General features: G+C 44.7%; 1 protein-coding gene across 2 annotated transcripts in view; it reads left to right on the plus strand.

The window, feature by feature from the left end:
* Positions 1 to 16,509, plus strand: part of AHCYL2 (adenosylhomocysteinase like 2) — a 484,174-nt gene that overhangs the window by 117,945 nt on the left and 349,720 nt on the right. The window contains exon 1 of one of the 2 annotated variants that reach the window (XM_086918894.1): positions 13,521 to 13,959. The exons of the other annotated variant lie outside the window; for it this stretch is intronic. Coding sequence (XP_086775020.1) covers positions 13,903 to 13,959 — 57 coding nt within the window. The 5' untranslated portion in view covers positions 13,521 to 13,902. Of the gene's footprint in view, positions 1 to 13,520; positions 13,960 to 16,509 lie in introns of those variants that run through there. 2 annotated transcript variants of the gene reach the window in all.

The raw sequence follows: 16,509 nt of genomic DNA on the forward strand, positions 1-16,509 counted from the left end.
TCCACCTCGTGTTCTTGGCAGCCGGAGCCCATTTCCTCAAGCATGTGAGAAATAGGTTTTCTCGTCTACAGACCGTGCACTTATAAAAAGTAAGGATAATAAGGTCTTGAAGTTGTCCTGTTTTTTGGGTGGTCTCTTTTGGCGTTAACTTTCAATTGATATTACATCACTTATCGGAATAGGAATATTTACTATTTGCTCAGAATTAAGAATAAGTGAAAAACATGCCTGATCTTTACACTGCATCTGAAGCTTCGGTAGAAGCCCTCCAAGTCTGGAGTTATAGTGACTGCAGCAGCTGATTAAAGGCTGGTGCGGATGTTGGTGGTTGCCAACTATCGTCTGTTTTGCGTCATTGATTAGATACTGCACCAAGGAATGCACAGAGGGATTGATTGAAAGGGCTCTTCTACAGCGTCAGTAGTAGTGCAGTGTGCTTGCGCTTATCGCGTTAATGTGGATATTTCTCACTAAGGGCCTTGTACCTAATGATTAAATAGGGCTCTAATCTACTGATTTGCACTAGATGGACGATAAAGCCAGGGAAACCTTGAATCAATGCAGGCCACGGCGCGCAACAATTGGCCATTGCACTTACAATAGATCGTTTTTACAATTCTCCCACGGAGCAGGATTGACTCGTCTTGATTAATGTGCCAGTTTGCTCTTAATTTTTCATCAGCTACTAATCATTTACTTAAATTGCACGGCGAAGTAAAATGCTGAGGCAGATCAAAAACGATGACCGATAAAGCATACTACGTTTATAGATCTGCGTAAGTAACTTGCTAGATAATCCAGTGTGGCGGTGCTGTTGCGCCCTCTAGTGGGCAGCGACTGACCTGTTTCCTTAACGTCAGCCGTTTGAGAATGCAGAGAGGTCTGTTTTTCCTCACAAACTAGAAGGGATAAAAGGCCGCAGCTAGAGGGATATTACACCTTCATCCGAGGGAATCTATTACACCGATGCTTTCTGCACTGCACTAGCTACCTCTATCTATACTTTCAGGGATATATTTACTATTATTTCACGCACCGCGGAGCAGCAAGGGAACTTCCTGTGCTATGTAGCGTGAAAGGGAGTGAGCAGATATGCTCCACGTTTGCAAATATGTGGAACATTTTTGCTCTCTTTGTGCTGGAGCACTGTAAGAGGCATTTGGAAAACACTAGAATAAAAAAAATATTTTTCTCCTTGTTACCTCCGCCGCTGAGAGGCGTACCAATTTGATGCAATCCTAGGCTTGCAAACCTTTGTAAATCTATAAATGCGCCAAATCCATGACGGATGCACTGGTACGTCCATGAGCCACCCGTAGAGAGCCTCCTTGCTCAAAATGTAGTGTAGCACAGCGTAGGCCGCTGCGTTGCTTTATATTTCTTTTCACAGCCAAGCAAGGCTGCGCACATCGCCTCGTTCATGGTTTTATGACTGTTAGTGTAGCCTTTGTGTTGTCGGGAGACACAAGGAAACACTTAGTAAATCTGGGCCTCAGCCTTTAAAGCACTCTGCATCCTTCACAGATCCTTCCAAGTGAAAGGCGCACAATTTCAAGAAGCAATATTGAAACAATACTCCAAAGATTAACACCTTGTCTAACCATTCCTTCCAAGAAAAAGACCAATGATAGGCAGCAAAACATTGGACTTTTCTACAAACCAAGATATGAAACCTAGTGTAGGAATAAAATACATTTTTGGCTTTTCCTGAATTAAGGAGGCAGACTCAAGCTGGAGACGTGACATTATAAAAGTGGACAATGTACAAGGTCAGAACATTCAATTCAAGATTCAAAGGCATAAATAATGACAATAGAGCATTACCATAGCCAACAGTATTCATTTCAGCCTTGGATTAGGATTGTATGTTTCCAGAGTGTCCTGATAAAACATGCCATTGCTGCTTGTAATCAGTATGGGCTGAGTTTGCGTCTCCATCACAGATTAGATTCATACCACATCGTGGCAGCCTATATTTAAACAACCACAGGACATTCCTATAAATTCTGATAGTCCCCACAAATCCTCCTAAGGCAATCTGCTCCCTACTAGGAATTCATGTAATTAATGCACAAAAAGGTCCGTTAATTTGACTAAATACTGTAAGCAGTGGCGGCCGCCACAAAAAAAGTGGCGGTGCGGGTGGAGGGAGCGCCGGGGAGGGAATGGGGAGAGGGGTTGCACTAGGGGGGGGGGGCTCCAGACGCCTCCAGCGCAGGGATTGGCCTGAGCGAGCTAGAAAGATGCTTCGCTGTGGCCAGGGAGTCTGTGAGGTTTAGTTTTATTTTCCATTTGCTGGTTCAGAGCCAGGCAGTGGGGTGACGCTCCTCTGCCATTGCGGAGGAGCCACCGCTGACTGTAAGGCATTTTAAAACATGTTTTGCAGCAAGAGTGCCTATTTTAGATGCCATTTAATACAGGCCATCTATACAGATCCTTTAGATACCCCTACCTCTTTACCCCAGAGCGCCGCCATTTGGACATCAAAACATTAAATGATCTTGATACAATCAACTTGCATCTGGGCTGACTTAACACAGACCGTCCTCTCTTCTCTCTGCTGCTCAACAGTTCCACCAAAGGTTTTATGTAACTTCAATCTTCATGGCAAATATAAAGCACAGGAGATGGATTGATGGAGCAGCAGCCACCAAACAAAGGCTATAAAGAACCTGTAGAGTAACTACCTCCAGCCAACTAGTGCAAACTGTGTGCCCTTCATCTCTCACTCTTCACTCCACCACTCTAGTAAGGACTGCCACCAAAGAGAGGCTAAGACAACACCTGTAGTCACTGAAAAATGGCACCAAAGTACATCCCACACTGACCTTCCTGCAAATACAACACTCATTGAGCACTCCCCAGTGGTGGTGTGTGTTCTCAATATGATATTGTTCTTTGACGCCTAATAAGAGTTACGAGTCGATATACAAATCAATTATATTATCCCCTTCGATGCTGGTGACGAAACCATTCCGTCATCTGACATGGTTGAGCTGTGCTGATGACGGAATGGTTCCGTCACGACCACACCCATTATTATTAGGGCCCAGCACAGGGGGAAAATATCAATAGCAGCGATGAGGTTAAACAGTATAATCAAGCACCTCATTCTACCGTGCAATGTGCTGTTCCACTGAAAACCGCTGGTACTGATCATGGCGGATGGCATGGGTGCAAGTGGGTGTCAGGGGCACAAGTCCGAGGATGGTGATTATAAAAGGTGAAGGACCTGACTGCGTTTGCCAGTTTACTTAAACAAGTGGGTAAGTTCATTTGTTAAGATACATGCTCAAAAAACAGTTAATTTCTCTAGAAACGCTTAGGTGCGTCATGGGTCAGATACATTTGTCCTTTGTTCCCCTGTTCCTATTGTTCTGATGAGGTGTTGCTTTCCCCCACAGTCGCCCTTTAACAGTGTTGCATGTTGGCACTGCAGATAGTGGCTGTCCATCTGTGAGGTCCTGACTGAGACATTGTCTCTTTTTCTTAGGGTGCTTGTTTGTAGTTAATTTTTCTTGCTACATACTTCTATCACACAGTATGAACAAGCTAAAAAGGAGTCCAGTCGCAATGAGTTTCACCAATCAGCATGGACTCTCGTTAGTAGGGAGGTGCCCACTTTTCTTGTCCCCTGCTGTCTTCCTTTTTAGGTCTCGCCTAACGTTGCAGTGCGTGCGCTGCTCGCTCTGCGAGATCTTTTGTAATAGAGGCGATTTCGGAAGTGGAGTGGAAGCTCCGCCCATCCGTTCTATTGGCCGGTGTCATCCTTTATGGTAAACGCTGCCCTTCAATTGAGAGTGAGGCTTTTTGGTGACCGCCCTGTCTTTTTTAGGCCCGCACACCTGGACTGGATCGTTTGCTTGCTGGCGTTCGACTGTGTCCTTCAGTTATTTGGTAGGCACTTTCTTTTTGTCAGTCGTCCACAAAGCGTGATGTTGCAGCGCTATGCCCTCTAAATTGTATGTTTATTTATTTCTTTAATGGGTGCAGCGGCCGCTAGGGACACCACACTCACTTTATTTATTTTTTTGCCCGTCTTTCACAGCGTCCACTTCAGTGACACCGCGCTCAGGTTGTTTGTTTGTTTTTCTTTACTTAAAAACAGAGCGCTGCGCCGCTTCAAGGACACTGTGCTCAGTAGTAAAGTTAAAAAAACAAAAAAACAATCGCAGCCTGTGTCCTTCAAGTGGCGCCACGCTCTGTTTTAAACTTAAGCTTTTGCAATGCAATCAGACCTACTGCATTGCAAATGCTTGTCATTGCTTTATTTTATGAGTTGCATAAACACAGCTAAATTAGAAAGCCTTGTTTAAAGGCAATGCGGGCAGTACTGCCTAGTCTAAGTCAAAGGGAAATCCCTGGACTACGTACGCTTTTCTCCACACTCTTATCTCTCATGCACATCGATCCTTAAAGCCACACAATTTTCATTATGTATCAAGCCAAGACAAAAATATGACGTTTACACTCTTCGTGTTTTATTAAGATATTTTTTCTTGGGTTAAAATTCAGATCACTGTCTGAAAGGCATCATTAAAAACATATACAGTGTTATCAAATTTGAACAAATTAATTACAATGTTACACAAAAATATACAATATTAAAAAGACAAAAAGATATAAAAGTTATAACCATTCAGTTACCACAATTTCAAAGTGCATAATAAATCACAAAAAACAACCCCTCCAACCGGTGGGTGAACAGTATTCCCTACTACTGTATTATCCTGAGCCAATATCCTCATACGATTTAAAAAAAAAAAAAAGAGATAAAGATCACAGTATCCAAAATCAAGGTATATCTGCTATCTAGTTGGGTTTCTGTTGGGTTCTATTTGTCTGTGCGTTGACGCGTTTCGGTGTTTCACTGATATATTAACACCTTCAGGACAGCAAAATTCATGGGGTTCATCGTTTATACATATCCTTTATCAGAGGGAAGGGTAGCAATGTTTAAATTCGTTCCTTGCAATTTTTCTTTATCGATCTATATCAGGCTAGTGATTTCCCATTTAGATAGATCTCCCTTTTTTTTTTTTTTGATTCAGGACCGCTCAATCGAGGACCGTGAATGTCAGGCCTATTGCGCTCCTCTCTCTGATCTCGTATATTTATAATTCGCCTTTTTGCAACTTGCCCAGGTGAAGTATTGCTCTCCATTCTTCCATTGATGTTTTTTATGCACTCTCCTGGTCTCCTGGAGAATGAGGTAGACGCGCGCATCAAAGCATACTCCGAGCACATCCGGTTCGCTGTAACGCAGAAAGAAGACGTCATACCTCGCTGTGATGATTTTAATTTAAAATAAGAAATATAACCACTGTGACAGAGACCAGGAGAGTGCATAAAAAACATGTTTTTAATGATGCCTTTCAGACAGTGATCTGAATTTTAACCCAAGAAAAAATATCTTAATAAAACACGAAGAGTGTAAACGTCATATTTTTGTGTTGGCTTGATACATAATGAAAATTGTGTGGCTTTAAGGATCGATGTGCATGATGAAGTGTGTGGAGAAAAGCGTACGTAGTCCAGGGATTTCCCTTTGACTTAAATTGTCGACAGTACCCTGTTCCCTGGAACTCAGTGGGGTCTTCTCTTTTGTGAAATCAGTACTGCCTAGTCAACATTTACTGCTGTGTGCTCGGGCTCGCCCTCCACTGCAGCAGATGGAGCAAACATTCCAGCACTTCCTGCCTCGGGTGACAACCACCTCAAGAACCCCTTCTGTCCCGACAGATCAGAGATGTACGTCACGCGAGGCTCATACATCCCGCACAACATTGGGGAAGAAGTGGTTAAAAAAAAAAACACATGAAGTGTAACAGTTGCAAGCCTGTCTGTGGAAGCGGTTTGCCGACTGGTCTTATTTTCCGACGGTGTGATTTAGCAAAATCGTTGATGAACATTCTGCAAGAAGTGAGCTAAAAGCTCTGCTAAATATAAGTATAAGCAGCAATAACTTCTCTTTTTTATTAATAACACAGTGACTAATTTACTGGTTATGAGATTATGCTCGAACACATTTCAGTGTGGAAATGTGTGCGCTGGATATGTGTCTGGTGTCGGTCTGTGGAGGCAGGGAGGCCTTTTACCTTGAACTGAGGTAAACTGGCCTTCCCCGCCCTGAACTCTGCTCTTGAATTACCATCCTTGAATGAACGCACTTTCAGTCCTTTATTAATTTTACTCGTATTCTAGTTGCCACCTGCTGCTCCATCTTTGCATGTCAGAATACTTTTTTTAAATTAAACAAGCACTGGCAAAGCCAATAGGTCTCACATGCTATTGGCTGTCAGTGTTTAGCTATGTGGTACAGCAGCACAACTGTCCTGCAGCATGGTTTAAGGAAGCATTGGTACAGCCATTAGGTTTTGCCTATGAGAACTATTGGCTTTGTCAATATTTTTAGCCTTGTTGTACAGCAGCAGTGCAGCTGCTGTACAGCATAGCTGAAAGTAAAAAAAAGTGCTATGAGGCAGCTAGTGCTGGTCGCATCATACTACTTTAAAAAAAAACATTTGCAGCCACTGCTGTACAACATGGCAAAAAACATTAGCAAAGTAAAAAAACAAACAAATGCTATGAGGCAGCCAGCGCCTGCTGGGTCATAGCACTTGCTTTTATCGGGGGTAGAAGGAAATAGCAGTGTAGAGGGAGGGTTATGGGGGAAATAGAGACAGAGGGTGTGGGAGTAAAATCCCCAATGACAGCCAGCGCTGGCCACATTAAATGCGTACACTCACACTATATTTGCGTGCGCCGGTTAGCACATGTGTATGTTTCTTATGCTGCAGACAGCTTCTGGGTGCACACTGTGAGATGTGTAGCTCAGATCAGTCTCGTTGCTCACTGGATTAGTGCTGCCTTTTTAGTTATCTCTGCTAAACCGTATGGTCACAGATCAGGATATTGGTGGTTCCACTCAGTATATTATCCTTCTAAAGTCGATAAATTGATAACCATGGAGCTGGGTATCACTAAACAAGACACCCAGTGCCAACATACCAGTGGAGAACACTGCTTTACAAGTTCATGTAATGTGTGATGCTGCTTGTGTTTCATAGTGCAAGCGGCGTGTGATTGCTTTACAACACTATCCGCACAATGGTTATGTATTCACAAGTACATCAGTGTGTTGGAGGCTAGCTCACTCTATAAAACCGCTAGGCTTGGCGCTGGGGAAGTAAGCTTTCAAAACGCAGCGGGACTGCTCTAAATTGTGATTGCATGCGTATGTATGCCAGTTCTTTGGTGTCGAGTATTTTTCGTTTTGTTGTTGTCCGCGTTAGTGTCTGGTAATCTATGAGTGTGCATGCGATGTTTGTGCACATAGAATGCAGTACAATATTATTTTGATGAACATTGTTTGAGTTGTTAAATATACGCAGGTTTTTATGCGTGTCGAAAGAAAACACACATTTTCCTAACCTCTGGACCCCTTCTCACAGCTGCACAGACTTGTCACAGAAGCACTCTAAATAGAATCCTTGCATCTTGCCCACTCTCTCGGCTGCAATAATTAGTGTGTTCATTGTGATTATAAATGCAAGCTATTTGCAAATTATTATGCAAGTACACAGATTTCCAAAGTTTTAGGAGAGGCAGCTTTCTTAGAGTGCTTTGTGTGTACAATTTCTGTGTGGCTAGTAATGCTTTGCCGCTGACCCAAGTGTTTACACTAGCAGGAAACATCCTGGCAGTGCGGGTGTACCTGCCAGTGCACAGTGGGTGCTTTGATTTCCACACAGTCACGATAACTGCATAGACTGGGTGTGCGAACGTGATGGTGCATAGAGTCACAACACTGGCACAAATACGTTTGTACTTGTGAGTTAACACCTCCCCAGCCCTCTGTGAATAATGTGTGTATAACACAAGGTGTGTGTACCATTGCGGGAACACTGGGTGCTTGATTTGCACCATTCAGAATACCTACATGCACTGGATTTGAGAACGTGAGAGTGAATACAGTCCAGACACTGGCAACAAACTAGATTTGTGTTAGTGAGTTAACACCTCTCTAGCTCTGTGTACACTGTGTGTCTGAGACATGCACACACTGGGTGTGTGTCTGTAAGCGTGTGAACAGAGCCAGAAGATTTGCTCACAGTAGGGGTGTGTAGACGGTCCAATAAATTACAAACAGCAGGCGTATGTCACTCGGTGTGTACTGACTAAGTTCTGTTCATACTAAGTGGGATGGCGTACACTCAGGCACCTAACTCTGCACTGGTTGGGAGTACATACAGCCACAACAGTTGCATAAATGTAGGTGGGTGCACACTGCTGATATACCTAAGAGCACTGGGTGTGTCAGCAAGCGTCCCTAGGCCCTTACTTGCATTATACCTGATGTGTGTCTAATTTTGCACTATCCTCCCTCTACACACGTTGCTTGCCAACAGGACCGAGGGTGAGCACTGCTTACACCTACATTTGTAGAGCGGATTAGGTGAACATCTATGCCACTCTTTGGAAACACCTTTCATGAGTCTAGTATACATTTTTTGGAAGTTGAGTAATTCCATTTGAAGGCTTCTTTATCCGCTCAATAATTATTGATGTTCTACATGGTATTTAGCTGCGCACAATGGCAAAAAAGTAAGCCAGTAGAGCCTAGCGTAGCATTTGTATTCGCTATACATCCTCCAGTACAAATTCCTATATACAGACAATCGCTCACTCCTGAGGCGGAAGCCGGGAGCTTTTAGAACTGTTAAAAATTACTTTTTGTGTCACGAAATAACCTGTTGATTTTAAAACTCACCACGCGCTAGCAAAGCGCCAGGGCACTCACCTTTTGTAATTCACGGCGAGCAGCGGAACTAACGCTGTCTCGTAACCGATCCCATCTTGGACAAAAACGCCAATCTCGGCGAGGACTGAGGCCACGCCCCCCTACCCCCTACATCATGTGCTGTCACCGGAAGCGCAGCGCAGTGTACGAGCGCAGCGGGAGCGCCTAAGGCAAGCCCGTCTGTGCCGGGCCCAGGGCCAGTCACGCTGCCCAACCTACGGTACGTACAAATCAATTACTTACCTATGCCCGAGCTGATTTACTTGCTCTAGATCACAATAAAAATCACTGTCTTAACATTATCAATGCCGAGACATGGTTAGGACCCGCATGCTGCCACCATTGCAGAACTCTCCTCACTCCGGAAAAACAGCTACCTAACATGAACAACGCAACCTCGCTTCGAGGAGCCTTGATCAATGCGAGGTCCATTTGCAAAAATGGGGAGCACATTCTTGACCTCATTACGGAGAACGACATTGACATGCTCTTCATAACCGAAACATGGCTGAAACCATGGTGCAACCCGATCATAGCCCAAACTGTCCCCCAAGGATACCTCATTCAGAGGATCGACAGACAAGAACTCAGAGGAGGTGGCCTAGCCATCATCCATCGAGATTCTCTGAAATGCACTACCATTGAACTCTCAGACGTAAAAGGGGCAGAAAGCATGGGTTTCTGCATCCAACTAAATGAGGAAAATACCTTCGCGGAAGCCCTCATCTACCGCCCCCCAGGACCCCAAAACGGCTTCTTCGAAAGCTTCGAAGATGCTCTCAGCACTTTAACCTTAAAATACGCAAATTTCACAGTTTTGGGTGACCTAAATTTCCACCTAGACAAACCCAACGACCCCAATACCATATGGCTCAACGACTTAACCAATATCCTAGGACTGGAAATACTGACCAAATTGCCCACGCACAAAGCAGGCCATATACTAGACTGCATTTGCACCAATACCAAAACCCTAACTGTCGAAAACCCGCTGATCCAAACCTGGACTGACCACTGGCTAATTCCTTTCAATCTAACCACCAACAAGAAAATGTCTAATACCGCCAACCTAAAAATCGAAGTCCCGATGCAAAAAGACTGGAAAAAGCTTGCCAGCTCACCAAATCTCTTGCTCACCGCAGAGAAATCCAAACCGTCGCTATCTGGAGACACAGAATCCGACTACAAAATATTTTGCAATTGGATCTCAGAGTGCTGTGGTCCGGCCAACTCAGAGAAAGTAAGAAAAAAACAGAATAGAAAATCTGCACCCTGGTTCTCCCCCGAGCTAAAAGTCAAACGTACAGAGATCAGAGCTCTCGAAAAGAAATGGCGCCAAAACTATGATCCAAAGGAAGCCCTTGCCTATAAAATCGCTAGGAAACTATATCACTCTATGATAAAAAACGCCAAAAAAGACCATTTTCTCCTAAGAATCAATCGGTCCAACAATAACCAGAAACAGATCTTTAAAATTGTTGACGAGTTTATGAACCCCAGAATCCTCAGGCAAGAAATACCACCCTCACTGGCTCTCTGTAACGACATAGCTGACTATTTCGAACAGAAAATACTTAAACTTACCACAGACTTCCCTGACCCTCCTGAACCTCCCCCCTACGACGCAACGCGACCAATCGACAACAAACCCCAGCTGAAAAATTTTACTTACATCAGTCTCGACGAATCCCGACAAGCAATTCTCTCCAGTAAATCAGGCTCCCCGTTTGACCCATGCCCCCCATTGCTGCTCCACACTCTAGTGGACACGGTAAATCCAGCCATAAACTCCATCATAAACTCCTCTTTGGCCACTGCATCCATTCCGGCTGAATGGAAGCTCGCTGCAGTCAAACCTCTGCAGAAAAAACCCCTTCCTGACCCCACTATGCTCTCCAACCTTCGCCCCATCTCGTTGCTTCCACTACTGTTTAAACTGACCGAAGCTGCAGTAAATAAACAGTTGACCAAACATCTAGAGGAAAACCACCTATTTCATCCTAACCAGGCTGGTTTCAGGGCCAAACACTCCACGGAGTCAGCCCTCCTACATACTGTAGAGACCCTCAAGATGGCACTGGACCAAGGGAAAAAGGCCGTCCTGATCCTGCTCGACCTGTCGGCGGCCTTCGACACGGTCTCACACCCAGTGTTGATAGGCCGCCTGACAGAGTCAGGGCTAGCAGGAACCGCCCTCGAATGGCTGAAAAACTTCCTAAGCCATAGGAGGCAAGTCACCATGCTAAGAAACTACTGCTCGGATGAAAAAACCTTAAAAACCGGGGTACCCCAAGGCTCAAGCCTGAGCCCGGTTTTGTTCAACCTTTATATGACCCCCCTGATTGAACTCATCACATCCTTTAACATCAGCACGATATCTTACGCTGACGACACCCAGCTCATCCTAGTACTGGATAACAACTCTTCTAAAGCGGAGGAAAATTTAAGAAACTGTTTGACGGCAACCTTTGAATGGATGCGAACGCACCATCTAAAATGTAAGTCAGGTAAAACTGAAATCCTCCCTTTTGGCCAAAACAACCTTTTTTCCCCCACCAACTGGTGGCCCCAAGATGCCGAAATCCCACCAAACACCATCACGTCGGCCCGCAACCTGGGGATAAGGTTTGATGAAGCCTTATCCTTTAAGCAACAAGCAGGTACAGTGGCAGGGTCCTGCTTCAACATCATCAAAGGTCTTAGAAGGTTCTTCGACCTCCTTCCCCTAACAGCCAGAAAGACTGTGGCAGTAGCCCTCATCACATCCCGCTTAGACTACTGCAACAGCATCTATGCAGGCTCAAACAGAGCTGTTCTGCACAAGCTACAGATGGTTCAAAACGCCGCCGCCCGCCTGGTGCTAAGATTACCCAGGAAATCATCTGCCTCAAAAGCACTCAAAACCCTGCACTGGTTACCCATCCACAAAAGAGTGCTATTTAAAATCCTGCTCATCACGTTCAGAGCCTACCACCAGTCGGGACCGACATACCTGTCCCAAAGGTTTGGAAGATACACTCCCTCACGGTCACTCAGATCATCCAACCTAAACCTACTCGCAGTTCCCAAGTTCAGACTAACCACAAAAGGTGGAAAATCCATCGGAGTACTTGGAGCCAAAGCCTGGAACAAGCTCCCACCACAAATGCGCTTGATCCATTCCGAAAAACTGTTTCGTAAAACGCTTAAAACATGGATCTTTAAAGCCGAAGACTCACTCTGCTTAGCGTTAATCTAACCTACACTTTATTCATAGACCAGGATCTATGAATATGATCAACCTTAAGCAGCATCTCCCCTTCTTTTTTCGGGACAGTGATGTCTAGCGCCAAGATGCTCCCTGGAGTGTAAGTGCGCTCTATAAAAGCCTATTCACATTCACATTCACATTCACAATAGCACGGACTTCACCGTATACCTCCAATCCACAACACTTTTCCACATCTTGCCACAGAATTTCACAGCACACCACATAATTCAACTTCACAACATGTCAAAATTCAACACACAATACCATCCCACATAATTAACTCCATAACCCACAATCTAACTATTCATCATTCCATTACACTTAATGCTATTTAATTATTATCCACATAATTTTACAGCACACCGTGTCACATATTTCCACAACTCCACACAATTCCATACCACACAAAATCCCCTACAAACCATTCCAATTCAACCCATCTCTCCCTCGCACTTCCACCAAACCTATCATCTCTCCACAACACACCCACTGCCCTTCTCATGTCACCCTCAGACTCCCAATACCCCCTCTCATCCCTCAATCCCACTGCCCCCTGCCCCATCTCATCCCTCCCTAATTATCTAGCTCCTATGTATACAGCCTGCTGATACATGCTGCCTTACTGTACCTCCTCTGGCTGTGCACTAGCTCAACTTTCGCCCCCCCCCCCTCCCCAGTGCCCCTTCCACATGTCCTTCTCTCACTCTTTCTCTCATGCCATCTCTCATCACTCGCTCACACACTCTTTCTGCCCCTCTCATGTGGTTCACTTAAGGTCTTCCACCACAATATCTTTCCCGTACCTTTTCAAGGTTTTCGTCCCCCCAATCCCGTGCTCTCCTCCTCCTCTTGAAGTGTCTTCTGCGTATATACGCGCTCCCTCTTTATGCCTGTGGCTTGTTCCCCCATTCTTCTTCTCTTTCTCACACACTTTCTGCTCCTCTGTCTGGTGTTCATTCACTACTTTGTGCACACACTTCCTATCCGTCTGTCTTCCTGTTTATCTATTCTCTGCACCTCTCACCCCTGTCTATTCACCATGCCACATAATTCCACAACATGAATACACTACACATCGCACAATACCACCCACACAATTCCACAACTAATAATTTCAATCCAACCCACATATTCCCACTCCAGACCAGACATTCACACCACTCCAAACAAAAACACATGGGTAAAAGACATTACCATTTACAACACCAATAGCTCTGACTCTTGCAAATGCGAGACCTATTGCATTGCAAACGCTTGTTCATTTGTACTACGAGGGAAATCTCATATTTCCCTATCACGTGCTTGAGTGCGACCGTTCTGGTCTCGTGACCTTTCCACTGAAACCATGAAGTCAATCCCTCCATCAATGAAGGCTGCATGATTAGATATCACGGGGACACCAGTTGCAATAAAGATTAATGTTAAACAGAAGAGCCGCCTCCACCTGGAACTATACTAGTACTCTGCAGGGGGCATAACTAAGGGAGAATGAGAGTGGTGTTTGGCGCTAAAGTCCATACACACGGAGGGGAGCGGCAGCTTATTAGTGAATATGACACCACCTTCAAAGAAAGGTAGCCACGTCCAGCCTCTTGTTCATAACTGCTGACACACTGATCCAATCAGTTTGCTGTGCTTATCACTAAACGCTTCTAATGAGCGGCCATTGTGTGGCTGAGGGTGGAAGGGGCGCCGAAGCCTCTGTAACCCCGCTCTAAGCTCCTTGGACGACTTACGTTTTGGCTTTGGACTGGACTGGAGTGGAGAGGACTGCAGCCTTCTCGGTCTTCGCAGTCAAGTTGGTACCAGGCTAGACGCTGCACTTTGCACCCGTTGCCCTGACATAGCCATGGAGGAGGCAGACCCGAGCGCTGGCACTTTTGCATTCCACATGCCCGACTGGTTGGTGAGTGCTTGGGAAACACTTTCACGCTGCTTCGACTGCCAAGGGGATGCCTTCCCGTTGGCTTGTGTGCTTAAAGCTCAGAAGTGAATCCCACAAACCATCGCTGGAGTTGATTTTACTGCATACCCTCTCCTAGTGCTCTTATCAACTTTGATGATCCCACAGCTTACTACTCTTTAATGTCCACAAGCGCCACTATGCTGCTATGAGCAGTTCTGCATTTTTAGGCGTTATTTTTACTCCATGTAATAAAAGGCTTGTATTGTAGTCTGCTCTTGCTCGTTCAGGTATAGTATGCAAGGGATGGTTTCCTTACAAGTGTGCCTTTGTTTTATGAAGTGGTGCAAGTGATCGTGCATTGGACTGGCACTGTGGTGGACGGTGTGTTGTTATAGGCACGTGTTTATTGCTTTTGGGTTACTTCAGTATTTGCTTAAATTATTATTATCTTTGTTTTATGCTTGAGACTCCGGTGCTGAACCGCTCAGTTGAGGCAGATCATGTGTAAACAATCACCAGGGACCTCGGGTAAGTGTAAAATTCGGACCTGCCACCAAGGCTTCAGCCAGTATTGGATTATTTTTAAATTGTTGAACATTTGTGGGTTGGCCATCTATTAATGTAAATCTTTGGCTGATCACGTGAACCCGCGCTGATATGAATATCTTGTGGGCATTGACTAAGTCTCAACACTTTCCTCTTTCACCTGTGATAGGTGCGAGGCTCCTGGAAAGGTAGCTTGAGGTTCTCTCATGCTGCTGTAGAGGATGCGGGTCTTCAGTAACCTGCAAATACCACTCCCAAGAGACTAGGAGCGTTTCAAAATGTACTTAATTCTATATGAAATTTGCATATAATTTGCACATTGTCTTACTATCTTTATTATTGTAAAGTGCGCTGAATGAACTAGCTTGTGATAGCATAATATAACAAGCATTGGAAATGCAATAGGTCTCGCCTTTGTTTAAGTTAAAGCTATTTGCTTTACTAATGGTATTGTATTTCAGCTACGTCTTATTGAGTGTTTGTATGTGATATGTTGTGCCCTTATGTTGGTTGAATTGTAATTGTTATGTGTGTAGTAGTTTAACGCAAATTGTTAGGAGAAGAGCAGTGTTTAAGATTTGTGACGTAGAGTGAGTAGAAGAATAGCATGAGGGTGATGAAGTATAGTGAGGAGGAGAGTAGCATAAGGCAGAAGAAAGGGGAGTGGCGGGGAGTAGTACGAGGGAGAAGGAAGAAAGCATGGAGGAGATTAGCGTCTTTTTGAAGGAAGGAAAGTGTGGAGAGCAGTATGAGGCATAATAAAAGAGAATTTGAAGAGTAGTAGGAGGTAGAAGGAAGGTAAGATTATTTGTTTAGTATTAGGCATAAGGAAGTAGATGGGTAGAGAAGAGCAGTGTTAGGGAGATTGTAGGAGAAGGAGGAGGAGAAGAGCAGTGTGATGCATAAGGACAGAGTGATGAGGATAAGAGCATTGGTAGGCAGAAGGATGGAGAGTGTTGCGGAGAAGAGCGGTGTGTGCTAGAATATTTGTGAGTGTGGATGAGGGTAGTGTGAGGCATATGGATGTAGTTTGTGTTGGTAGTGTTGTGTTGGTGGCACTGCATTGGTGTTTAGTTAATGGTGGTTGTTGATTTTGACATACATCACACCCAATTGAGGACACAGCCATTAATGCCCACACTAAGAATACCAAGATTAAGAAGCACGCGCGGACTGGTGAATGGGAGCACAGGTACCCAGAGATACACACATACTCATAGGAAATAAGGAAACGGGTGTTTTAAACCACTCTTTCGTATTCAATACCAATCAAACATGCAATACACATGTTAATGACATGCTAGTTAAAATAAGTGTAAAAACAACAGTTGATGGACAGATTGCAGAACAATGTCATACATTCACCCCAGTACAGAGATCTGGGCCTAAATCCATCGTTTTTTTGCACTCCACACCACCCCAGTTCAGACATGGCCATAAGTGTGGCATTACTACCGCACAGCAGTAGAACTGCTTGAGAAAACAATTTTTATTGCCTCATAGCTAGCCTGCCAGTTGACAGATGAAAGGTACTACGGCCACCTTGCAACCGAAGTTTGTAACTGGGATTGTACCTCACTGCAGGGATTTAACTCCCTGTGCCCCAAGCACGGTTATGTACCTGTCTTTAGAAAAACAGCACACAAAAAAAGGGTGCCTTAAACCATACATGCAGATGTGCAAAGTGTAAGATGCTGGTTATTATCGTTGTTGATACAGGGAAGGGCCAGCATGGCCCAAGACAACCAGATGGAGCGAACGATGAGGAAAATGGTCTTTCGAAGCCTAAATCTATTGTATTTATGATCTGGATGTAGCACCAGTATGCTGCTTCGGAGTGCTAGAGGGCATCCAGGGGTTTGGGAGTAAACCGTGCAGAAATGGGCAGGTCACCACTCTTCGCAGACCTAAGCGTTCACTTAAGAGTTCAGTGCATTCTGGAAGTTGTGTCCTGCTGGCTTCAGGTTCATGATAATGGTTTGTAAAAGGTACTCAAGAGACTGG

The sequence above is a fragment of the Lissotriton vulgaris genome, chromosome 1_1, assembly GCF_964263255.1.
Source record: "Lissotriton vulgaris chromosome 1_1, aLisVul1.2, whole genome shotgun sequence".
Taxonomy (NCBI): domain Eukaryota; kingdom Metazoa; phylum Chordata; class Amphibia; order Caudata; family Salamandridae; genus Lissotriton; species Lissotriton vulgaris.